The 19,623-nt window shown below is 54.2% G+C and overlaps 1 protein-coding gene across 2 annotated transcripts; it reads left to right on the forward strand.

Moving 5' to 3' along the window:
• The first annotated feature begins 1,800 nt into the window (after window positions 1–1,800).
• On the forward strand, window positions 1,801–17,979 carry MAP6D1 (MAP6 domain containing 1). Of its 2 annotated transcripts, none has more exons than XM_056358670.1 (3): window positions 1,801–2,417; window positions 13,171–13,288; window positions 15,876–17,979. In XM_056358670.1, exons 1-3 carry the CDS (start codon window positions 1,918–1,920, stop codon window positions 15,900–15,902), a joined length of 645 nt encoding a protein of 214 aa, XP_056214645.1. In that variant the 5' UTR covers window positions 1,801–1,917; the 3' UTR covers window positions 15,903–17,979. The 2 variants fall into 2 exon arrangements, with proteins under 2 accessions (XP_056214645.1, XP_056214644.1); XM_056358669.1 differs by having other exon boundaries at window positions 1,804–2,417; window positions 15,825–17,979.
• The last annotated feature ends 1,644 nt before the right edge of the window (window positions 17,980–19,623 follow it).

A 19,623-nucleotide genomic window follows, 5' to 3' on the forward strand; every position in this document is an offset into this window, starting at 1 on the left:
TCAAAGCACTCCCTGATGCCGTAGGTGGGCTCCGAGACACGAGTGCCAGAGCTGAACTCAGTGCTAGGAAGCGGCAGGCACAGGGAGAGCAGAGCCATCTGATTTATTCTCCCATGCATTTTGCTAAGTCAGGCCTCGGAACAAGGATCAGAGCATCATTTGTACTGTGCCAGTGATAACAGATGATACGGCGGATGTTCTGTTTTCTCCCGTGGCTGGGAAGCTCATTTCTCTTTACCAGGGTGAAGTGTTCTGCGCTTCACACAAATATGATTTCATTTTAAAAATCACTAACTAGAGCAGAGTACTGCTAGAAAAGAAGAGCAGCAGAAAATTAGGAAATATCTTCCTGCTTATTCCTAAAAGTAAAACGATGTTTGTGGGGGTTTTCAGGCAAGAAATGAAACGCAGCATCCACTATCCCATATGTTACTGCATCAAGACTTCTGTGTGGGACCAAAGCGTTGTTGCCCGAAATTTCTGAGCCTCCTTGTCCTAACTGACACGCATGGCAGGGGCGTGACATCAAAACCACTAGTAGCACCAGCAAGTGCCACATCAGGTATTTAGGACAACAGGATCATCTGCGAAGGAATTTCTTTCCACCCCTTGATAGCAGTGTTGCGAGGAGAGGCTGGCTGCTCACGGAGCCATCTGCCTCCATCGTACCCACCTCCCCATCCCTCCTCCCCACCAGAAGCAGGCGCAAATCCGGACCGAAGCCTGAGGTGTTGATGCGCTGCAGATATGGACTGCTCAGCTGAAATAAAGCGGTACATCTCCGCTTTTCAAGTTCCCCTGCAAAATTAATTTCTTACTACATCCTACCAAGTATCCACCTGTAACTAGGCTGTCACATTCTGAAATCAAGTACCTGCCTAGTCAGCCTTTAAACCGATGGTTTTCTAATAGGTGGCTCCTCCGTTTATCTGCATTCCTCACCTTCCTGATGTTTCACAGCAGGGTGACCCACTGGGAGATCCTGCTTCCTCCGTAACAACCCACTGAACGGGGAATCGTGGAGGAGCGTTATGGCCTGGAGCCACCTCTTGCATAAGATGTCAAATGGGAAAAGGCAGACTGATCCCCAATGTCATCCTGCCGGCGTCGGTGGGCTGGGACAGGGCTGCTTGGGTTGGAACCAGAATGTGCAAGGGAAAAGCTGCAATTCCTGGCCTCTGGCAAGCAGTAAATGAGGTGGACCATATATATATAAGGACCATAAATATATATATATATATAAAAGATCTATAATAGATGCCTGGCTTTTGGTAATTAGGTATTTTAATTTGGCCATTTAGTGTTTTTAAACGTGAAGGGGTGAAGCTGTTAATGGAGATGGGGGGCGTTTGGAGGGGTGGGTGCTCTGCACACCGTCGTGGGACGCTGCCCTTGCCCGGCTGCCACCTCCCACACACGCCGGGTTCCGCCGGCAGCGCTGCCGCTGGTCACAGCGGTTACGGCTGAGCGCAGTGCCAGCCCGGCGGGGCTCCCCGGCTCCCGGGGGGGCTCTCGGGCTCCCGGCGGGGCTCCCGGCACGGCCCCTGCCCGCGGCTGGACACGCCACGGAGCCTCCCGGGAGCGGCGCGGGATCCCGCCGTGCGGAGCCGAGGGGGCGGGCGGGCAGGGCCGGTAACCCCCCCCCGGGGCGGCCAGGGCCGGTAACCCCCCCCGGGGCAAGCATCTCGGCCGCGCAGCAGCACCCGGCCCCGCGGCTTCCCCCGCCCGGCCGCCAGCCCCGGCAGCTGCACGGAGCTCCCGGCGGCAGCCCGGGTCACGTGTGCGGGCCGTAATCCCGGCGAGGGGGTGTCATTACCGGGGGAAGGGGGCGGCGGGAGGAGGGGCTGCCGCCGCCGATGAGGGCTGAAGCCGGGAGCGCGGCCGGCTGCGGGCGAGGTGGGGGCTGCGGCCGCCGCCATGGCCTGGCCCTGCATCAGCCGGGTGTGCTGCCTGGCCCGCTTCTGGAGCCAGCTGGACAAGTCCGACCTCTCCGTGCCGCTCACCATCCACAACTACTCGGACATCGAGGAGCAGGAGGACGGGGCGGCCCAGCGCGGCGGGCCCCCCCCGCGGGGCAGCGCCCGCCCGCCCGCCCCGGCCCCCCGCCCGCCGCGGGACGCCGCCGCCGGGCAGCCGGCCGGCCGCAGGAAGGGCCGGGCGGTGGGCGCCGGGGAGCCCTTCGCGGCGGAGACCCAGTACCGGCGGGACTTCCGAGCGTGGCCCCTCCCGAGGAGGGACGCCTTCCCCTGGGTCAGCGCCAGCAGCGGCGGGAGGGACGGGGCCGCCCCCCAGCCCGCCCCGGGCCGCGCCGCCTGCGCCCTGCCCGGCAGCGGGAGGCCGGCGGCGGGCGGCTGCGGCGGCCCCGAGCAGCTGCGGCCGCGCTCGCAGCCGGACGGCGCCCACACCACCTCCTACAGGTAACCGGCCCCGCCGCCCGCCCCGGCCCGGGGGGGGGCTGCCGCCCGCGGGGGGAGCGCCGCCGCAGCGCGGGGCGGGGGTGCCGGCGGGGGGGGCTGGAACCGGGGCGGGGGGGGCTGGAACCGGGGCGGGGGGGGGGGGGGGGGCGCAGCCGGTCGCCAGAGCCGGGTCGGGGCCGGCGCGGGGGGCGCCGTCGGTGTGCGGGGGCGGCCGCGGGGCGCTGAGCCCTGCCCTGCCCGCTGCGCCCGGGGGGAGCGGGGGGGGCGCCCGGGGTGCAGCCGGGGGGAGCGGGGCCTGCACCCCGCCGTGCCCGGGCCGCAGTGCCCCCAACCTGGCCGTGCCCCCCCAGCCCCCCGCCTCCTGCCCTGCAAAACTCCTGGGCTGCCCCGCTCAAGGTGAGGCACGTTACGCCTCAGAGCCTGCTCCAGGGCTCCAAACGTGCCATTTAACGGGAAAAACTGTCACCAGCCACCTTTCCCAAAGAGCCTTTAAAAATTCTTAGGAGCCTTTTACGTGGTCGGTGCCTTCCTTTCCCTGTGGGCGCTTGGCTGCTTACAGGCATTTATTTTCTGGAACGAGCCATGGGGATGCGCCGGATTCGCCCCTTGTTCCCACCGGCATCCACCACGGGCGAGCGGGGACTCCAGCCCCTGCCAGGCTGCTGTCGGACACGGACACGGCGCCGCTTCCACACCATTACCGCACGCTCCCTTGTGATGGTGTTTGGCAGGTTTTAATATACCTACGAGGTATATTAATAGAGCAATTATTTTTATTCCAATAGATTCCCTAGTATTTAGATGCTTCTTATCCGTTATGTACCTGGGAGATGTTTCTCCTCATAATTGCAATTCACTGGATTATTTATCACAGCGCTTTTAAGACCAAAACGCTGGGGGCCCCGGGAAGGATTACAGGCCTGGAATACGGGGGAATGTGTTGCTGATCCCACTCCTCCCAGTGCAGGCAGCTGCCCTGCTACTAGTGCAGTTAGGGTACGGGCTCCGGAGGGATCACTGCAGTGCCTGAATTCATGCACTATCTTTTCCCTTGCTGCATCTCACAGAGCAATGGTTGTTTTTGAGGAAAAGCGCTTTTCAATTGCAAAGCAGCGCAGGAATTACTTCAGAGAAGCCCGCCTCGAGCAAGCCTAGCCAGGTGTGTGTTTCAGACACACATCCATCTCCACGTTGAGGTCGTAGCCTGACCCCAGAGCAGGGTGCGTTAGCCTGCATTAGAGCTGCAGCTTCCCTACGGCTGTTGCAGTGCTCAGCAAGGAGCCCCTTCTCGCAGCCTTCCTCCCTCGGCCGTGGCTGTTCTTACACAGAGCTCTCGGCTAGTCTTGGAAGAGCAAGAAGTTTACGTATCGCACAACAAAGTACCAACACGCAAATCAAAACAAGTTTTCCACAAAGTAAGACTTCAAGGGAGTTGAGGAACTCCTCGCGGCTGACAGGAGGAGAGGTGCGGGATGAGGATGGAGGCACAGGGCAGGGCAGCCACAGCAGCGCAAGGTTCTCACATGAAGTCCTTAAGCTGTTGGAAGGCGGTACGGTTACAACTAGTGCAGACAGAACTATACGAGGCAAACCACCTTCATCTTATTCCGGTAACTGCCCACAGTTTCTCTGAATTATCACCTCTCACAACATTGCAAATTTAAGAAATCCCCATGCCACCCAGCACACCAGAGTCACAACAAGCAGCAGGAGAAAAGTCCGCAACAGCTTCACAGGCTGCAGAGAGTCTATTTCGATTTTGATTTGTTCCTTTTTTCCTTTCCAGAACAACTAACCAGGTACTTGGCAGAGTTACAGGCATTTTCAGTTACGCTTGGGGCACTGGGTTTGCATTTGGTGGCTTTGGTCACGCCGCAGCCCCAGGAGCAGTGCCGGGGTCTGTGGCAGGGCAGGCATCATCCCCAGCACACCCGCCTCCTGCGAGTCAGGCACTCGCAACCGCAGCGACACCGCCACCACCACGGCTCAGCCCTCCTTTCCTCTTACCTCCTGGTTTTCCAAAGGCAGCGTTGCAGTCTGCAGACGTTTATCTTCAGGAAGCAGCTGAACAGCAGCGTTATGCGTTGATGTTCTTCATCATCCTCCCTGTTGAAGGCCAGAAGGATGCTGCTTGTGTGTTAAGCCATCCCTGGGTGGCCGCACGGCCCCGCTGCTCCAGGCTGTGCCCACCCACAGGTGTGGGTGAGGGGCAGGTCAGCTGTGCTAGAAGCAGGGCTGGGTGGCTGTTAACAGGAGCAGCTGATGAAGGCTGGTGAAGCACGTTATGTCTTTAAGGGATTTGGCAAAAAGGGAGAGTGTCCCCTGCACAGAGACATGCAGGCAGGGACCGAGGCAGGTGGATGGTTAGAGAGGAGCCAAGGTGTGGGAAGCACTTTTTTGGTTATTTATGGTGACTCTCATTTCCTTGCTAGGAAGACCCTTGGGGAGATTCCCCCTTTTCTGCTGTTGCAGGAGTATCAGCCCTTCCCTGTGGCTCTGCCTGGGAGCAGGGAGGGTGGCCCTGGGGAGCCGTGCCCGCTCCTACAAGGAATGGGTCCGTGGAGCCTGGTGTGCCACTTGCCCACCATGAAGGCTGTGCTGCAGGACGGGCTCCTGGTGGCCAGCAGCCCCCGGCTGCGCTCTGTGACCCTGCCTGGGCCTGCTGCATGCGAAAGAGAAAAGGTCTTGAAGGCGGGGAAGGACTGGGCTTGAGCAGGACAGTGCAGAAAAGTTGGGGTTGATGCATGGTCCACTCCAGGCTTTCACAAGCAGTAGTGGTTTTATTGCTTTATTCTGTAAGGTGCTAGGTGGGTTTTTTTAAGGTTTTGTGCTTTGCTGCTTTTTAATCCTGGGATGCTGATTGCAGGGTTCTACTACAACACAGCCTGTTGTGTGTTTCTGTGAAGCACCCAAGTGTCTCGGTGAGACCCTGGTAACGTTCAGCACCGTTTGGTTTGACAGGCTTTTGTGCATCAGGGCACTGCTCCCCTGAGACTTCATTCTGCAAGTTTCTGTTACATCTTCTCTCCGCACTCTTTTATTTTTTATTTTTTTTTTTTAAGCTCAGAAGGGAACTGGGCTGCATACAAAACTGGCTGTACATGGTGCAGCCAGCCAGCCTGACCCGGCACTTCCCAGAACAAAACAAGCTTCCAGGATCAGTGACCAAGACCAATCCCATTCCAAGTGACTTCTGCAGGAACTTTTCCATAAGCAGCAGAAGGATAAAGGCGGAGGGGGTGTTGGAAGAATACCTGTACCTGTGAGGAGGAAAAGTTATTTTTAATTTTGAAAGAATATCTCTGTATAGAGCAAAGGGACAGCACAGCTGCCTGCCCTCCAAACTATTGCCCCATGTCCCCAGATCTTTGGGGTGGCTCCTGTCTCCAGTCCCTGGATTTCAGCTGGAGTTCTGCAGGGTCTGACTGAAGTCAAACCCCAGCTGGGCTACCCGAGGGGGAGCTGAGGTGACAGGCTGAGGCAGGTGGATACAAGCCGCACTTGAAAGGCTAAAATGGGATGTGCTCCAACTGTGTAAAGATCCCAGGGACTGCTGCAGAGGCTTGCAAAAGATTACACCTTCCTTGATGCTGGAGGAGGCAGGAGGGAGTGCCGAGCGGCCCCCTCTGCATCTTCCCAAGGGTTTGTCCTTTGGGGTCACGCAAGTGGCTTCTCCCTTCCAGCAGCAAGTTGCAGGTGCTGTGTACTCCTGGCTCTGCACAGGATTAATGGTACTGCTAGGTCCTGATTGCATTTAGCAGACACTTTAGGAATAGGTAAGTGCTTTCCTTAACTCCCTTCTACAGTGGACGAGACAAGCTGGTGCTGTCAGCAGGTATCTCCAGCTGGCTCTGTTCTCTGGATGTCATCTTACCTTGTTAGAAGGTGACGGGGATGAAGGCACAACCTCCCTGCTGGGGCTGGTATTGCTGGGAGGAGAGCCCCGGTCCAGGCTCAGCTGTACTTCCTTCAGTCACTCCAGACCTCAGTTTCCCCTTCGGTAACCTGCCAGCTTTTGGAAAGCACTTCAGCGTGTAAGTGAAAACGTGGCAGCAGCGCTGTGAGCGATGGTTTTGGCTGCTCTTCCCCCACCCGTTGGCTTTGCTTGTATTAGCGCTCGGGGAAGGGGAGTTTCTGTGACATGCACAGCGCCAGGTCTCTGCAGTCGGTGTTTCTGCGCTATGAGTGTTTTGAGCAGGCGCGAGAGTCGAGAGCGCCCAACTTGTTTGCAGGTGGGAGTCAGAGCAGTAAAGCAAACCAGACCGGGGGCTTTGGATCAGCAGGGTTTCTTGCTTGCCCAGAGCGAGCAGTTTTGTTTCGATGAAGACACATAAAGAACTGGGGTCATTAAGTGGAAAGGGCCTGATGTGCCATTGCTAATGATTTTGGGAATAGAGGGGTAGAAGATCCTTCAGCAAACTGAACTCCCACCTTCCTGCACGAGTGTTCAGCACGTGCTGTTTGTTGCGCCCTGCCCGTGGGGCAGAATCCTCCTACCAGGGGAGATGCTGCTGAACGAAGGGGAAAGACGCTTTTCCCCATAACTATGGATGCAGTCACAGAGCTCGTTGCTTGGCTGCCTGTGCTATTCACCTGCCTTCAAAGCATGCTTGTGCAGAAGGGCAAGGTGAGCTGTGGTGATTGCTTCTCATTGAAAAGCATCTTAGTGCAGTTGTGCAGAAGAAATCAGAGGAAACACTTGCACTCGTGTTCAGCATATGGGATGGTGGCACACACCTGAGCTGGCAGGGTTAATAGTACTGCGTATGAGGAGCTCCATCCTTGATCCTTAAAAGATATTTAAATGAATGCTTATCCTCAATAATAAGAGTAAAGCTTTTGTAATCAAGGCTTACAGTTGTCTTGACATTCTTAAGTATCTTGCTGCTTGGGGAAATTAATACTGAAGCCCCTGGTTTTGACGCTATTTAAGAAGTAAGCTTGCTTGGTGCAGGCGTTGGGATGGATCCAGAGACTCGCAGTGCGCTGCATAGCCTGGCTGGGGGAGGGGAGGGCTTGGGGGGGGACAGAGGCGTGGGAGGAAAGAGCGAGGGGGGCTGGAAACAGAGGCTTAAGAGAGAATGTTTGTTGTGCGAAGTACACTGCAGAACTGCAAGGGGGGAGATTCAAAGCTATTGCGTAAAGGTAGGAGGAATTTTCTCTACTCAAAGTGTATCCAAACTTACATTAGAGGGAAAGAATGGGAAGTGGGATAATGCCAGAAGCCAAGACCCTCAGAGCTGCCCAGAGCCCCCAACTCACAGGGCTCCACTGAGGGGGAAGCGGCTGCCTGTCCCAGCACACCACTGGGAGTGCTCCCCCCTCGGGGGTCTGTCTGTGAGCAGAGCGAGTTCCCCAAACTCCCCCTAAGACAGCGCTCTGAGACTTCAGGGCGTTCTCCTGGCCTTTCAGTCCAGTCTTATTTGTTGCTTCTTCCCCGTGAGCTAAGAGCCGCTCTGACTACTGCCTGACCTTGGTACACTGAGAGCCGGGGTGGGAAGCAGCCAGGGGTCTTCTGTGTCCCTCCTCTCTGATCCCTGCCTGCTGGTCTTTACCCCTCTAGGTTTTTTCCTATCAGCTTTTCCTTTCTCCCATGTCTGTCCTGGCGCCGTGCTCTTTGCCTGGATCGGGGAAGGGGCACAATCTGCTCCTGTGCCCAAGGCTTGGAAGGGCCCCCAGCCACCCCACCGGTGTCGGACATGGCTCAGAGAAAGGCAGTGTAACCGCTCCATCACCCGGGAGGGCTCCTGGCTTTGTCCATCGCGCAGAGCTCTTGCTGCTGCCTCCGTGGCTCGTAACATTTGCGGCCCACCGCTGACGAGGAGATGTGGCAGCAGCCTGGTCCCTGCAGGGCTTTGCCGTGGGCACCCTCAGCCCATCCTCTGGGAGAGCGAAGGAGAACTGCCCCCCTGAAGTGGCAGAGGCACGGCCGTGCCAGGAGTGGGCGAGGAGCCGTGTCCCGAACGGAGAGAGGTTTCACACCCCACACCCTCTGCCCGAAGCCTGGCGCGCCGGCCTGGCTTCCCCCGCAGGCACTGTGGGCAGCCTGTGCTTTGGAAAGGCACTAAGGGACCCCCAGGCTGCGCACCCCTTTCCTTCTGAAGGGAAAACGGGACGAATGCTCGTTATGCTGCTTCTCTCTCACGGGCGTGCTGGGTAGGAGAAGCAGGAGGGCAGCAGCAGGATGAATGCGGAGTGGCTCGGGCAGTGTGGCTCGGAGTTACGTTCGGCTACACAGAATCAGCCTTTTTCTCCATTTCTTAAATGAGAAATGGGATTGTAATGCAGCAGCTCACAATCATGTGAAGCAAACCATGCCATAAAGATGAAGTACTAAAATGATGGTACAGCTGTGATGGCACTGGTGGTGTACTGCGGGGCAAAGGAACGCTATAAATGCTGTAGGTGAATCTGGCTGGAGATGGCAGCCCCAGCATCACAAACAGCACCGTCTGTATTTCTACCTTCTGCCTCCCCATGCCCAACAGAAACGCTCTCCAGCTCAGTGAAGTTAAAAAGCTTTCTAAGTTTGATTTTCACCAGATCAGTGAAATAAAAAAAGAGTTTGCATGCGGCTTTCTCTGCAAGGCCCGAAGACATTTGTGAAGCACATGAAACGGGAAGGGCTGGAGGCAGCACAGGGGCCGGCAGCCGCGTGGGTCGTGGCACCCAGCAGCTTGAGCTGCAGCAGCAGCATGTTGTGTTTGGAAGGAACAGAAGGACCAATCCTGGATCCATCATTCCCAAATCACGCCCTGAAGTCTGCGAGGCCACTCGGTGAATTGTGGTGGGAGCATCTCCCCCCGCAGCCTGACCCCCTGTGGATGCTGTCTGACAGCCCTGGTCCAGGCAGTCCTGCTCATCCGGGAAGGGAGATGGCACACACACAGCGCTCTTCAAAGCTGGGCTTCGTAGTAACCCCCTGGTAATTGACAGTCCAACGCGTTGTGGTTTTTTTTGTTGTTGTTCCTGGCATATACTGATAGCTGTGCTCCCACTTGCTCCATTTCTCATCACCACTGGGGGTTAAACTGGGTCCCCGCTCCCCCCACCACACTGACCCAGACCTTTCCCTCCAGGCACATCCCAGCATATTACAAAAGAAACACCTTTCCCCAGGCCCTATTAACTGATTATGAGAAACAGCAAAGAAACAATCTACAAAGCAGTGATTTATGCGATCAAAGTTGTTCCACAGACTAACGGGGCATCCACCTGCAAAAAGCTGCTGCTTCTTCCTTCCTGGAGTGAGTCGGCGGTAAAGAAGCCACAGTGTTCAAAAAGAAGCCTTTCCCTTTTGATCTCCACGATTTTAAAGTCCGCATACAACTTAGGAGGCCTTTTTCCTTTCACAACCCCAGTGCTTTAGTACTTACAAGTACCACTGGGTCATTTCTATTCCTGCAGATCAAAAATCTCACCTCTAGGTTGTAACAGTGGAGAACAAAACAGAACCTAAAGAGAGCCTGGACATGGAGTTATGGGCCTGGAGGCTAGTTCCCCTCCGCTGCAGGTCCCTGCGGCCCCAAAGTAACCTGACTGCTGCTGTCTGGGGACAAGGGGAGGAGGAGGGATACGGCAGGAAGGACGAAGATGACGTCTCCAGCAGCAACAGCCAATGCCTCTCACGTCCATCCCCAGCAGCAGCTGGATGGCACGTCACCCTCTGCCCTTCTCCATGCCATTTTGCTAATTGCTTCTCCCACCATCCTGTTCTCCTGCCAATAAGTGCTACCGGTGTGATCCGGGACCGCGCAGCACCCGCCGTGCCTGTGGGGAAGGGAGGGAGAGGCAATGCACCGGCTGAGCCGGGCGTGATGCTTCCTCAAGCACAGGGAGCGAGTGTTGCGCCAGGGAGCACAAGGGGGAGGAGGACTAAACCTTGACACCTTGAGCGAAGTAACGTTAAGGACACGTCATCCCCCTTCCCCAGGCGCTGGGTGGCTCATGCATCTTGACTCCACTCGTGACTCCAAGGCTGATGTCAAGTCACCGAACTCTGCCGGGGCTCGCGTTCCTGCTGGCTCTTGGCTGTACAGCGGGAGACGGGGGCAGTGTCCCGCAAGCTGAAAGACAGAGTGACTTTAGTTAGCTGTACTTTCTGCACCAGGGGTTATAATTTTCTTGTTTCAAGTTCCCCAGCTCCCAGAGGAGGTAAGTCGGCTCTGTTTTGCCCAGCCCTTCCCAGGGGCTCAGAGTCCTGCGTTTGCACAGGGGGAGATCGGAGATCCCGATGATTCCAAACAAGAAGCGCCGCTGTGGGTCTGAGCCATGACTGTCTGCCCTCACGTTTCTGTTTCTGTTTCCGTGGGTGAAGGCAGCATCTCCTCACTGCACGTAGGTGCCTCAAAAGGCCGTTTGGCCATCCAAAGGCTGAGAGGAGAACAGTTTGGCTTCCAGCCAAAGCGAGGGCCCCGTGATCCAAAAGGGCTGCATTTGGGGACCTGCCAAATCAGCAAATGATCTGCTACAAAGCAGCGGGACGGCGCTGGCCGCGGAGCCGGGTGACACAGGCATTCATTGAAAGCCGGGGAGGCACTCCATTGCAACAGAACGCAGCGGGGAGACGGGCTGGCACGAGGAGGAGTGGTTAGGAATGGATGCCACCAGCATCCTTGAGGCAGTCCGGCTTTATATGGGGTGGCAGGTTCCAGTTCCTAGAAGCAGCTGGGATGTAATTGGTGGCTTTGTACCATTTTGCTGGTCTTTTGCCCAGTAGCTGTTGTGCCCTGCCTCCAGCTGTGCGGCACAGCAGAAGTCAGATTTAACTCTTAACTCGGCGTTCACACGTGCCTGGGATTCCCTGCTGAAAGGTTGCCTTCCCGGGGCATCGCTTGGCCAAAATCACCTTTCTGCAAAGGAGCTTCCTTATCCTGAGCAGCAGGAGCTGCACCGGGAGAGCTGTGCAGGCACCTACCTGCTGCCCGAGCAAGCCTGAACAGCAAGGTACGGGGAAGGCTCAGCATGGGGAGAGCGAACCGAGCACAGACAATGCTTGCAGTGCACGTAAACAGCCCTGACAGGGGCTTGGTTTTGCTTTCTGGAAGCTCTTCCGTAAAGCACTATCTGTTACTGGGTGGATTTAAGAACTCACCCCACCTTTGGTCAAGCTGGCACGCCGCTGTCAGCCCCGGCCGTGGGCTCCTGCCTGTTCCCTTGTGCCTGTGCCCATACGCCTCCGTCCTGGCAGCAAACTCTGTCAAGAAACAGTTACTTATTTTTTTTGTACTTTATGTTATATATATTTATATATATGTAAATAAATATAAATATATATAATTATATATATTTGTATTAATATTAATATTTTGTATTAATATTTCTGCTTGACTTAAACACGGTCCAGGGTCATACCCTCTATCTACAAATCAACCAAGAAAAGAGGCAGCGTTTTAAGGTCGAGTTTATGTTTAGAAATCAAGCATAAACCAGGCAGTGGATATTTTGGTAATATATTTAAAAGGATCAGGAGCAAACTACACATTCTAAAATAATACTCCATACTTAGACATTTTAGATAAGATTTTAAAAAGAGGAATTTGCAGCTACTATCAAAATAGCAAATAGCATGCTTGGGAAGAATTAAAATCAGAGAGGCTGTGATCAAAGCTAAGCCCGGCACATTAAAACACAACCTATTTCCCTCGCCTGGATGTGGCTCAGGACTTGATCTTGTTTGACCCTGCGTATAAGCAGCTAGTGAGATGCAGTTGTTATTTAAGTATGCCGGGGTATAAACATAAAATTGTCCCACCTTGCTTAGCTGCCTCCCCATTGGTTACAGACGCCGCCTGAGCTTGTTGCCAGAGACGCAAACACGAGCCGAGCAGGCTTCTCTCTTCGGAGAGCAGATGAGCCAGCTCAGCTCACCTGGCTGCTGCTGCCGCATCCCAAAAGTCCTCACGGAGGGGGCATTAGTAAAGCCTGTTTGTGACAAGAGGTGCAGAGAAGCAGAGGGAAGCGTGACAAGAGGTGCAGAGGGAAAGCTGCAGGAGGGAGCGGGCAGCAGAGCTGAGCCAGACCCTGCCACACTGCTCGGCAGCGTGCGCGAAACGTGTGCTGCCCGTTTCTCAGATGTCACTGCTCCCAGGCTAAGTCAGCCAAGTGCCACCTTCTCAGGCATCATCAAGCAAAGTCAAAGCACTTGCCCCCATCTGAAGGAAAATCATCAGCGGAAGCATCTGCCAGCTGAGGTGGCGTCTCCTGCGGATGCGTTTCAGACCAGGTTGCCACAGCTGCGAGCACAGCACACACCGGCCAGCGTGCCCGCTGTCACCAGAGCTAGGGCCACGTAGGGACCGCCGGCAGCCTCCCTCCGCACGCGTGAGCAAGGCACTCGCGGCCCCAGACCACAACGTTTTACGCTGTAGGTGCCCGACGAGCCAGTGTTTTACATTGTAAGCGGTCAAGGAGCTATCAAGCAAAAAGTAACCCTGACTTTTTCTTACCCAGGAGGAAAGCACCAAGCAGCTCTGGGGGAGGGCACATTTTGCCGGGAATAAAGGAAGAGCTAAGTCAGGGCAGCAGTCAGCCCCGCCTGTGCCCTGCCGCATCTTGCAGCCTGGGCTGTCTGACCAAGGCGGGCCTCTGGGCACAGGTTGTCTTTTATTCTCGGTGTGCCTTAGACATGCTCAGCCTTACGAGCTGATCGTAACCAGCCTTGCCTTCTGGCTGTGCAACCATCCTGAGCAGAAGTACCCCTGTGAGTATGTTGCATTTTACAAGTTCTTCTGTCTTGACAATCTCATTTCAGGCAAGAGTATCGCCCATGGACCGGAGCAAAACCATCCAAGCCTATAAAGACAAAGCAAGGCTTCACTATCCCGGAAGACCATTTTGTTCAGGAAACAAGCTACAAGGCAGATTTTAAGGTAATTAACATTTTTTAAATTCCTAGATTTTTTAAAATCCCAGTGTCAATGTGAGTAAAGGATGCATCAGGAGCTACTCATTTTTTTTATCGATGTGGTGCGTGTAGCATAAAGCCGTGTCCTCACTGACCACTCTTGTCACTGCCTGTCAGGTAACGTGGCCATCCCTTGCTTTCAGAGGGATGTGTTAGAGCTGCCATACCGTGACTTACCATAATTCAGCCCGAGACCAGGATTTTAAACTGCATGACAGTCAGGGAGTTAGGATTCCCTCCACTGGATACCCTACGTACAAGGTGTGCGTACCTCTCTCTCCGTGCAAGGTGCATCGCACACCCCTGCGCACACGCAGAGCGCTCAGCGTGCGCTAGCGTTAGGGCTGTAGCACAAGATGAAACCTCTGGTGCTAACACCGGCCATGGACAGGGGTGTTTGCACAGGAATGTTTGCAGATCGCTAAGGAACAGCACCCACCCGGACAGGACAGACCCCCCGGCAGCAGCTGCCCCCGCTGCCAGTGCTGAGGGGGACACAGCTGTGGAAGCAGCCGCACAGGTCCTGGGCCTCTGAGGCTTCCTCGGCATTTTTCTGCAAGTTTCTACAACCAGCGTAAGATCGTTTTCTTGATGAAATACATCTCAGCATTGCTAAAAATCCCACAAGGGAATGTTCTCTCTGTACCCAGCGTTTTCCCTGGCAGGGCCCCGCTTGCTCCCCGTCCCCACAGGGAAGCAAAGCGCATGCCAACGAGGCTCTGCTTTAGCTGCTTTTTGCTCTGGTTTAGCTGCTTTTTGCATCAGACCACCAAAGAGAACAGCACTTCACACAACCAGCCACTAAAGCCATGCGCAGGCTGCGCTGAATGACTTGGAAAGCAGAGCTGGGGCGGAATTCCCCAGCTGCGGCGTGCTGTGCCAGTATGGGTAACGGCAGCTACTCCAGGGCCAAGTGCAAAAAGTAAATCTTTGCCTTGGAGAAGGCAAGAAAGGAGTGTTTAATCAGCAGAGAGCCAAGTGCCTCGTCCGCAGAGGATTGCTGGCACACTGCTGCGACAGGGCACACGATGGGTATATCCAGCTCCACTGAAAGTGGGACAGTGACCTCAGGCAAAACAGAATTGGCAAACCTCACCCGACTCCCTCCTTGCTCTGAATAGTCTGGGCTGCTCACTGTGGTGCAGCAACGGCATAGAGGGTATTTAACCCTAAACCTTGTATTTTGACCCTGCAGGGGTAAATATAGTGTCTTCCTATTTGGCAGATAGGATGCAAAGGAGAGGGTCCTAGAGGAACCCCTCCAAGTCCCCATACCAGGTCTCAAGGAAGGGAAAGAGAAGACTGGCATCCCAGACACAAAGACACGCCACCACGGATGCGGCACTCCAGACCGTGCAAGCAAAGGTCCCGGTTCCTGGAGCCCCAGGGTACCACCACGGCCCCTCTGGCAGACACCGTGGGGAAGGTGTAGTCTGGAACGAAGGTGGTGCCGAGGAGCCACCAGTTCAAAGAGAAGTCAGCCTCTCCCTGGTTTACGCTCAGCCACTGGGACTTTCCCTCTTGCCTGAAGCCCACGGCTTTGGCTGGACACCCGGGAGTCAGGCGTACGCTGTGTCCCAACAGCCTGCAGGGAAGACCCAGAGCGCTGGTGCTCCCCAGCTCCTGAGCTGTGCACAGGCTGCTTGTGACACTCCTCCTGTTCCTTAGCGTGTCAGATGCATCTCCAGAGGAATGGAAATATCAGAGCAATGAAACAACAACAAACAAGTCGATAGCTTTCCCTGCGCTGCCTTTGCCTGTGCAGCTAAGGCTGGTCCTGTCCCAAATCCTTTGGGTTTTAAGCATTAGGGAAGACAAAAGCATGCAGGTGCCCTTCGTGCCTCCGTACAACCACAACAGCTACGCACCACCCGGAGTTCTGGCTCCACAGGCGTCAGAAAGAGCAACCTCTGTTAGCTCTGCCCTTCCCAGGCTGCAGCAGTTTCCATCCTTATCCAAGTCCTTGCAACTCCACAGCCTGGCATGGCCAGGTACCCATTTATCCCCTGCAGGTACCCGAGGTGCGTGCCCCTGTTTGCAGCTTGTCGCCCCGTCCAGCGGAGCGCCCTGACAGACCCTGGGTGGCATCCTCCAAAAGATTGAGGACCAGGCATGCACCGCTGCGGTGCCTCTCGCTGAAATCCCGCGGTGAATTCATGGTGACGTTTGTAGAGCACGTGAAGAGGGCAGCTCTCCATCCTGCAGGATGCCTGCATCCTCCAAGCCTGCCCAGCCATGGTGACCCCATCACTCCGCACCCCTCTGGGCTCCAAGGGCTGGGTTACAACGAGCCCCTCCTCGGTGGTGCAGCATCACATGTGCCCTCACATCGCCCCGTCCACCGGGGCCGGGCTCACCGACACCCAGCCAAGAGCTGGCGCTGCGGGGCAGCTGCACGTTACAGGGCAGGCAGGTCCCCGCAACGGCCCAGATCCCCTGAGCTCTCCGGTCACTCGTACCCCACGTGGCACTAATGTTTCTCTCCCCCCTCACCCCACTAGATCCCAGAGGTGAAGACCAGGTTCTCCCCCAACCCCTCTGCTGTTTTCCAGGCGCCGTCACGGATCCTCAACGTGTGAACCCGCACCCTCCTCACACGCAGGCAGCTTAAACGCGGCGTTTCTGTTCAGATCTATCACTATGCAATTTTCATGAGGAGTGTTAAGATCAAAGGACTGGTATTATCAAAAGCAGCTTCGGCGATTAATGATATGCACCCACACACAGGCTTTCTGTTAACACAACAAACCGCAAAGCGCTTGGTTCAAAACTGGCAAAACGCACGGCGAGGAGCGACCTCGTTTTCCATGGGAGCAGGGTCATTCCTGCGCCAGCTGGCATCGTGTTGGGAGAGCGACTTTGGGCAGCGAAGGCAGTACTGCAGGCAGCGTCCCCATGCGTAACTACACAGGGCGGGAGGGAAAACAATCACAAGCGGGATGGATAATTAAACCCCCCCAAAAGAGGTTTATTTAGCAGCACCCTCTAAATAGGCCAGTGAAAGACAGGGAGTGTCTGGCTGACTTTTGAGCTGCTTGAGGGGTTTTGGAAATAGGACCTCAAAGGGCATCCCCAGAAATCACAGCATCCTGAAACAGGGCTGCTCTGAACCTCCAGGGTGGTTTTAGGAGCTGGAGGAAGCCAGCATCGCTGAACTCCTAAATAAAGCTGGCGCATGCAGTGTCTCGTGGTTTTAAGGCTGGAAAGCTGGGTGCTTCCAGAACTGGTGGGCTGAGCAAGAGCGAGAGGGGACTGAGCTTCGGGAGAGACACAGCCCTGACAGCGATGCGCCAGCCTGGCCGGGAGAGCACTGGTGGGCGCCGCCAGCTTGGCACCTTCCAGGGTCCAGAGCATCAAAGATATTTAGGTAGTCTGTATAGCTGTTAGGGTGAGTGTAAATATTGTACATGGATTTTACCTAAAGCGATGTGCGATCCTTTAACAAAAAGGACATGCTTCTACTTTCAACACATGTTAACTCTTTGCATATGCGAGGTGGAAAATATTGCCTTGAAATTCCTAAATTATTGCCTGTATATTGGTAATGCTAATGCTAGGAACAACCAGAAGCGAATGTTACTTAGGAACTCTTCTTAAAGACAAACGTCACGTAGAATGTAAGACATCCTTCATTTTTAAGATAGGCCATTTTAAGTGTCATTGCTCTAAAGCTGATTTTTTTTAGATTAGCTTGCATTTAACTTTTGCTGAGGTACGCCTGTTTTAAGAAACCATTTTTTAGCCTTTGTCCTCAGAGACTGTAGTGAGTTTACAGTTTCTATCTGAATGACTTATGCAATATTATTAGACTACTGCTCATTTAATGGTTTTACTAATTATTTGGGGGGAAAAAATTAAAAACCTTTTACTTTATGTGTTTGCAACACGTGTGTTAGCTAGAACGAAAAGAAACTATCCTCAGACTTGAACAGGGATCAGACACTCATTCATCTGCAACGAAATAGACTTTAACGCAGGAGAATCTGTTCTTAACCTTCCTACTAGCTGAAGTCTAAGGCACATTTAATGATCTCTGGGGACTTTGCAAACATGTATGCATTGCTGTTAATTCCCATAAGAACAATTTTGGAACTGCTGGCATGTGGATAGTGTTTGGAATCCAGGCAGGCAGCATCTTCTCACTGCACCGTGTGAGAACGGAGGGATGCCACCTCTGGTCGCTGCACTAGTGGGATGAGAACAGGCACCATCCGCAGTCAGCCGTGTTGGGGTGGGACAAGGGGTGGCACTTCCCACACTCCCCTTGGACCCCAAGGAACCTACAGGAATACCAGTGCTCGCCAAAACAATTTTTCAGGAGATTCATTTTTCAGGAAATTCATTTGAAGCATTCAAACTGTACTAGAGGTTTTGCATGTTAGATGTTTCTAAGAATTCAATCTGCTTGTTTAATCTCTTTATAATGTTTTTAAGAGTTTTGTTCGAACAATTTAAGTTCATTTCAATCCTGGACTTTATTAACAGCAAAAAAAAAAAGAAAAAAAAAAAAGATAAATTGTCTATTCAGTATCTCTTCTTAATTCATTGTATTTCTTAAAAAAAACAACCACCCAGTTGTAAACAAACTGGTAATATAATAAGCTTGTATTTTATCAAATGGACTGGATTTAATTTAATAAATTAAAATGTATTTTGGCTATTGGTTCTTTCCCAAATATTTTTTTGTTGTAGAGCATAACCCTCGAGTATTCAGCCTTGCAGGACAATTTGTTGCTGCATTTCTCCCTCGCAGAGCAGCAGGGGCGGGGCACACAGGACAGCAAGGAAGGTGTCCAGGAGATGTGCGACAGCATTTGCAGCCGTTCCTTACGTTCCTTACCCCTCAGGCTTACCTGCTGGCACGGGCCCCTGGCAGGAATGGCTTCCAAGGCACGTTTCAAGCTGTGGCCCGACCAGGGATCTGAAAGCGCAGCTGCTTTCCAAAGGAAAGCTGTGGCTCTGCAGAATTCATAATCACTTCGGGGATTTTTCCCAGACGCTTGCAAAGGGAAAGCAAACTATTCAGCAAGCAGTCCAGTGGCGCGGAAGGGAGAAGGGACAAACCAATGATACCAGTTTGCCACATTCACTATTGAACGCTGAGAGGCTGGATCGACCCCGATACAGGTGCCATACTCTCCAGGTCCCCTCTCTGTGGTGCCCACCGTGCGCCCTGTTAATGGAAAGGGACAAGAACTGCCCTTTCACCTCTTTTTCCCTCCGCCATCTCACACTGATTACGGGGAATTAGCGCTTGCTTTGAATTTTAACAGAGACCATCGCCTTACAGTTGCTCCCAAGAACATTTTAGTGAATAAAGGTGCTGCAGGTACAACGGGCTTCCCTGGACAGCGCGCTGCCAGCTCTTCTAGCCGTGCCTCGGACTTCCAGGAGAAAGCCAAAGGCTCACGACCCGTTGCCTGGTTCCAACGACAGAAGAGACAAACGGAAGGAAAACCGAGCAGGTACTTACCGTGGCAAGGGACAGGGTGATGCAACCGGCTCCCGATGGCTGCGGTATGCGCGGTTCTGCCCGGAAAGCACCGCCTCGGCCAGGTTGAAAGGTACCGCACCACGTTCCTCTGAAGAGGGCAAAGCCACACAGGGTTTGCCCACGATGCCAGGACTGCTTCCAGCGCTGCTCTCACACTCCTGTTCATCTTCTCAATTACTTTGGGTTCACGTCCATGTCCATTCAAGGCTTTCCAACTGTGAATCACACTGCAAACAAGGGTTATTTGACACATGAAGAAACATCCTTTAAAAGGAAGGTTTTACACCTGAAGCATTGTAGTTTACTACCTATAGGGTGACACTGAGTGTGCTCATTTCATTCCATCTTGCTGACACCTGGCCTGCTGGGATGCTGAGAGCGAGATTTGTGCCAGCTGCATCCCCTGTGCCATGAAGCTGTGAGCATCTGCGCTTCCATGTGTTCAGGAGAAGCTCTGGCATGGGAAATAACCCCGTTACTCAGGACAGCTCATTACCTGAACTTGAAAAGTTCACAAGCAGCACATTCATGAATTGTCTGCTTTCATAAACTGCACCTTTCTCTTTGCATTGCACTAATTCATGGAGGATGAACAGTTGGATGAAAACCTATCACCTCTGCCTTATTCGTACCCATTTTCTCTACCTTGGCCATCACAGTAACGTACGACCCTAAGGACCAGCCTGGCTTGCCACAAACAGCTGTTGGTGCCACGCAGCGCAGAGGCTGGGTTTGCTTTCAGGGCAGAAGTGGCACAGAAGGGATTGCCGAATCCTTGTTCCTGGTGGCACAGGCTCTGGTGGCAC

Source organism: Falco biarmicus, chromosome 13 (assembly GCF_023638135.1).
Source record: "Falco biarmicus isolate bFalBia1 chromosome 13, bFalBia1.pri, whole genome shotgun sequence".
Taxonomy (NCBI): Eukaryota; Metazoa; Chordata; class Aves; order Falconiformes; family Falconidae; genus Falco; species Falco biarmicus.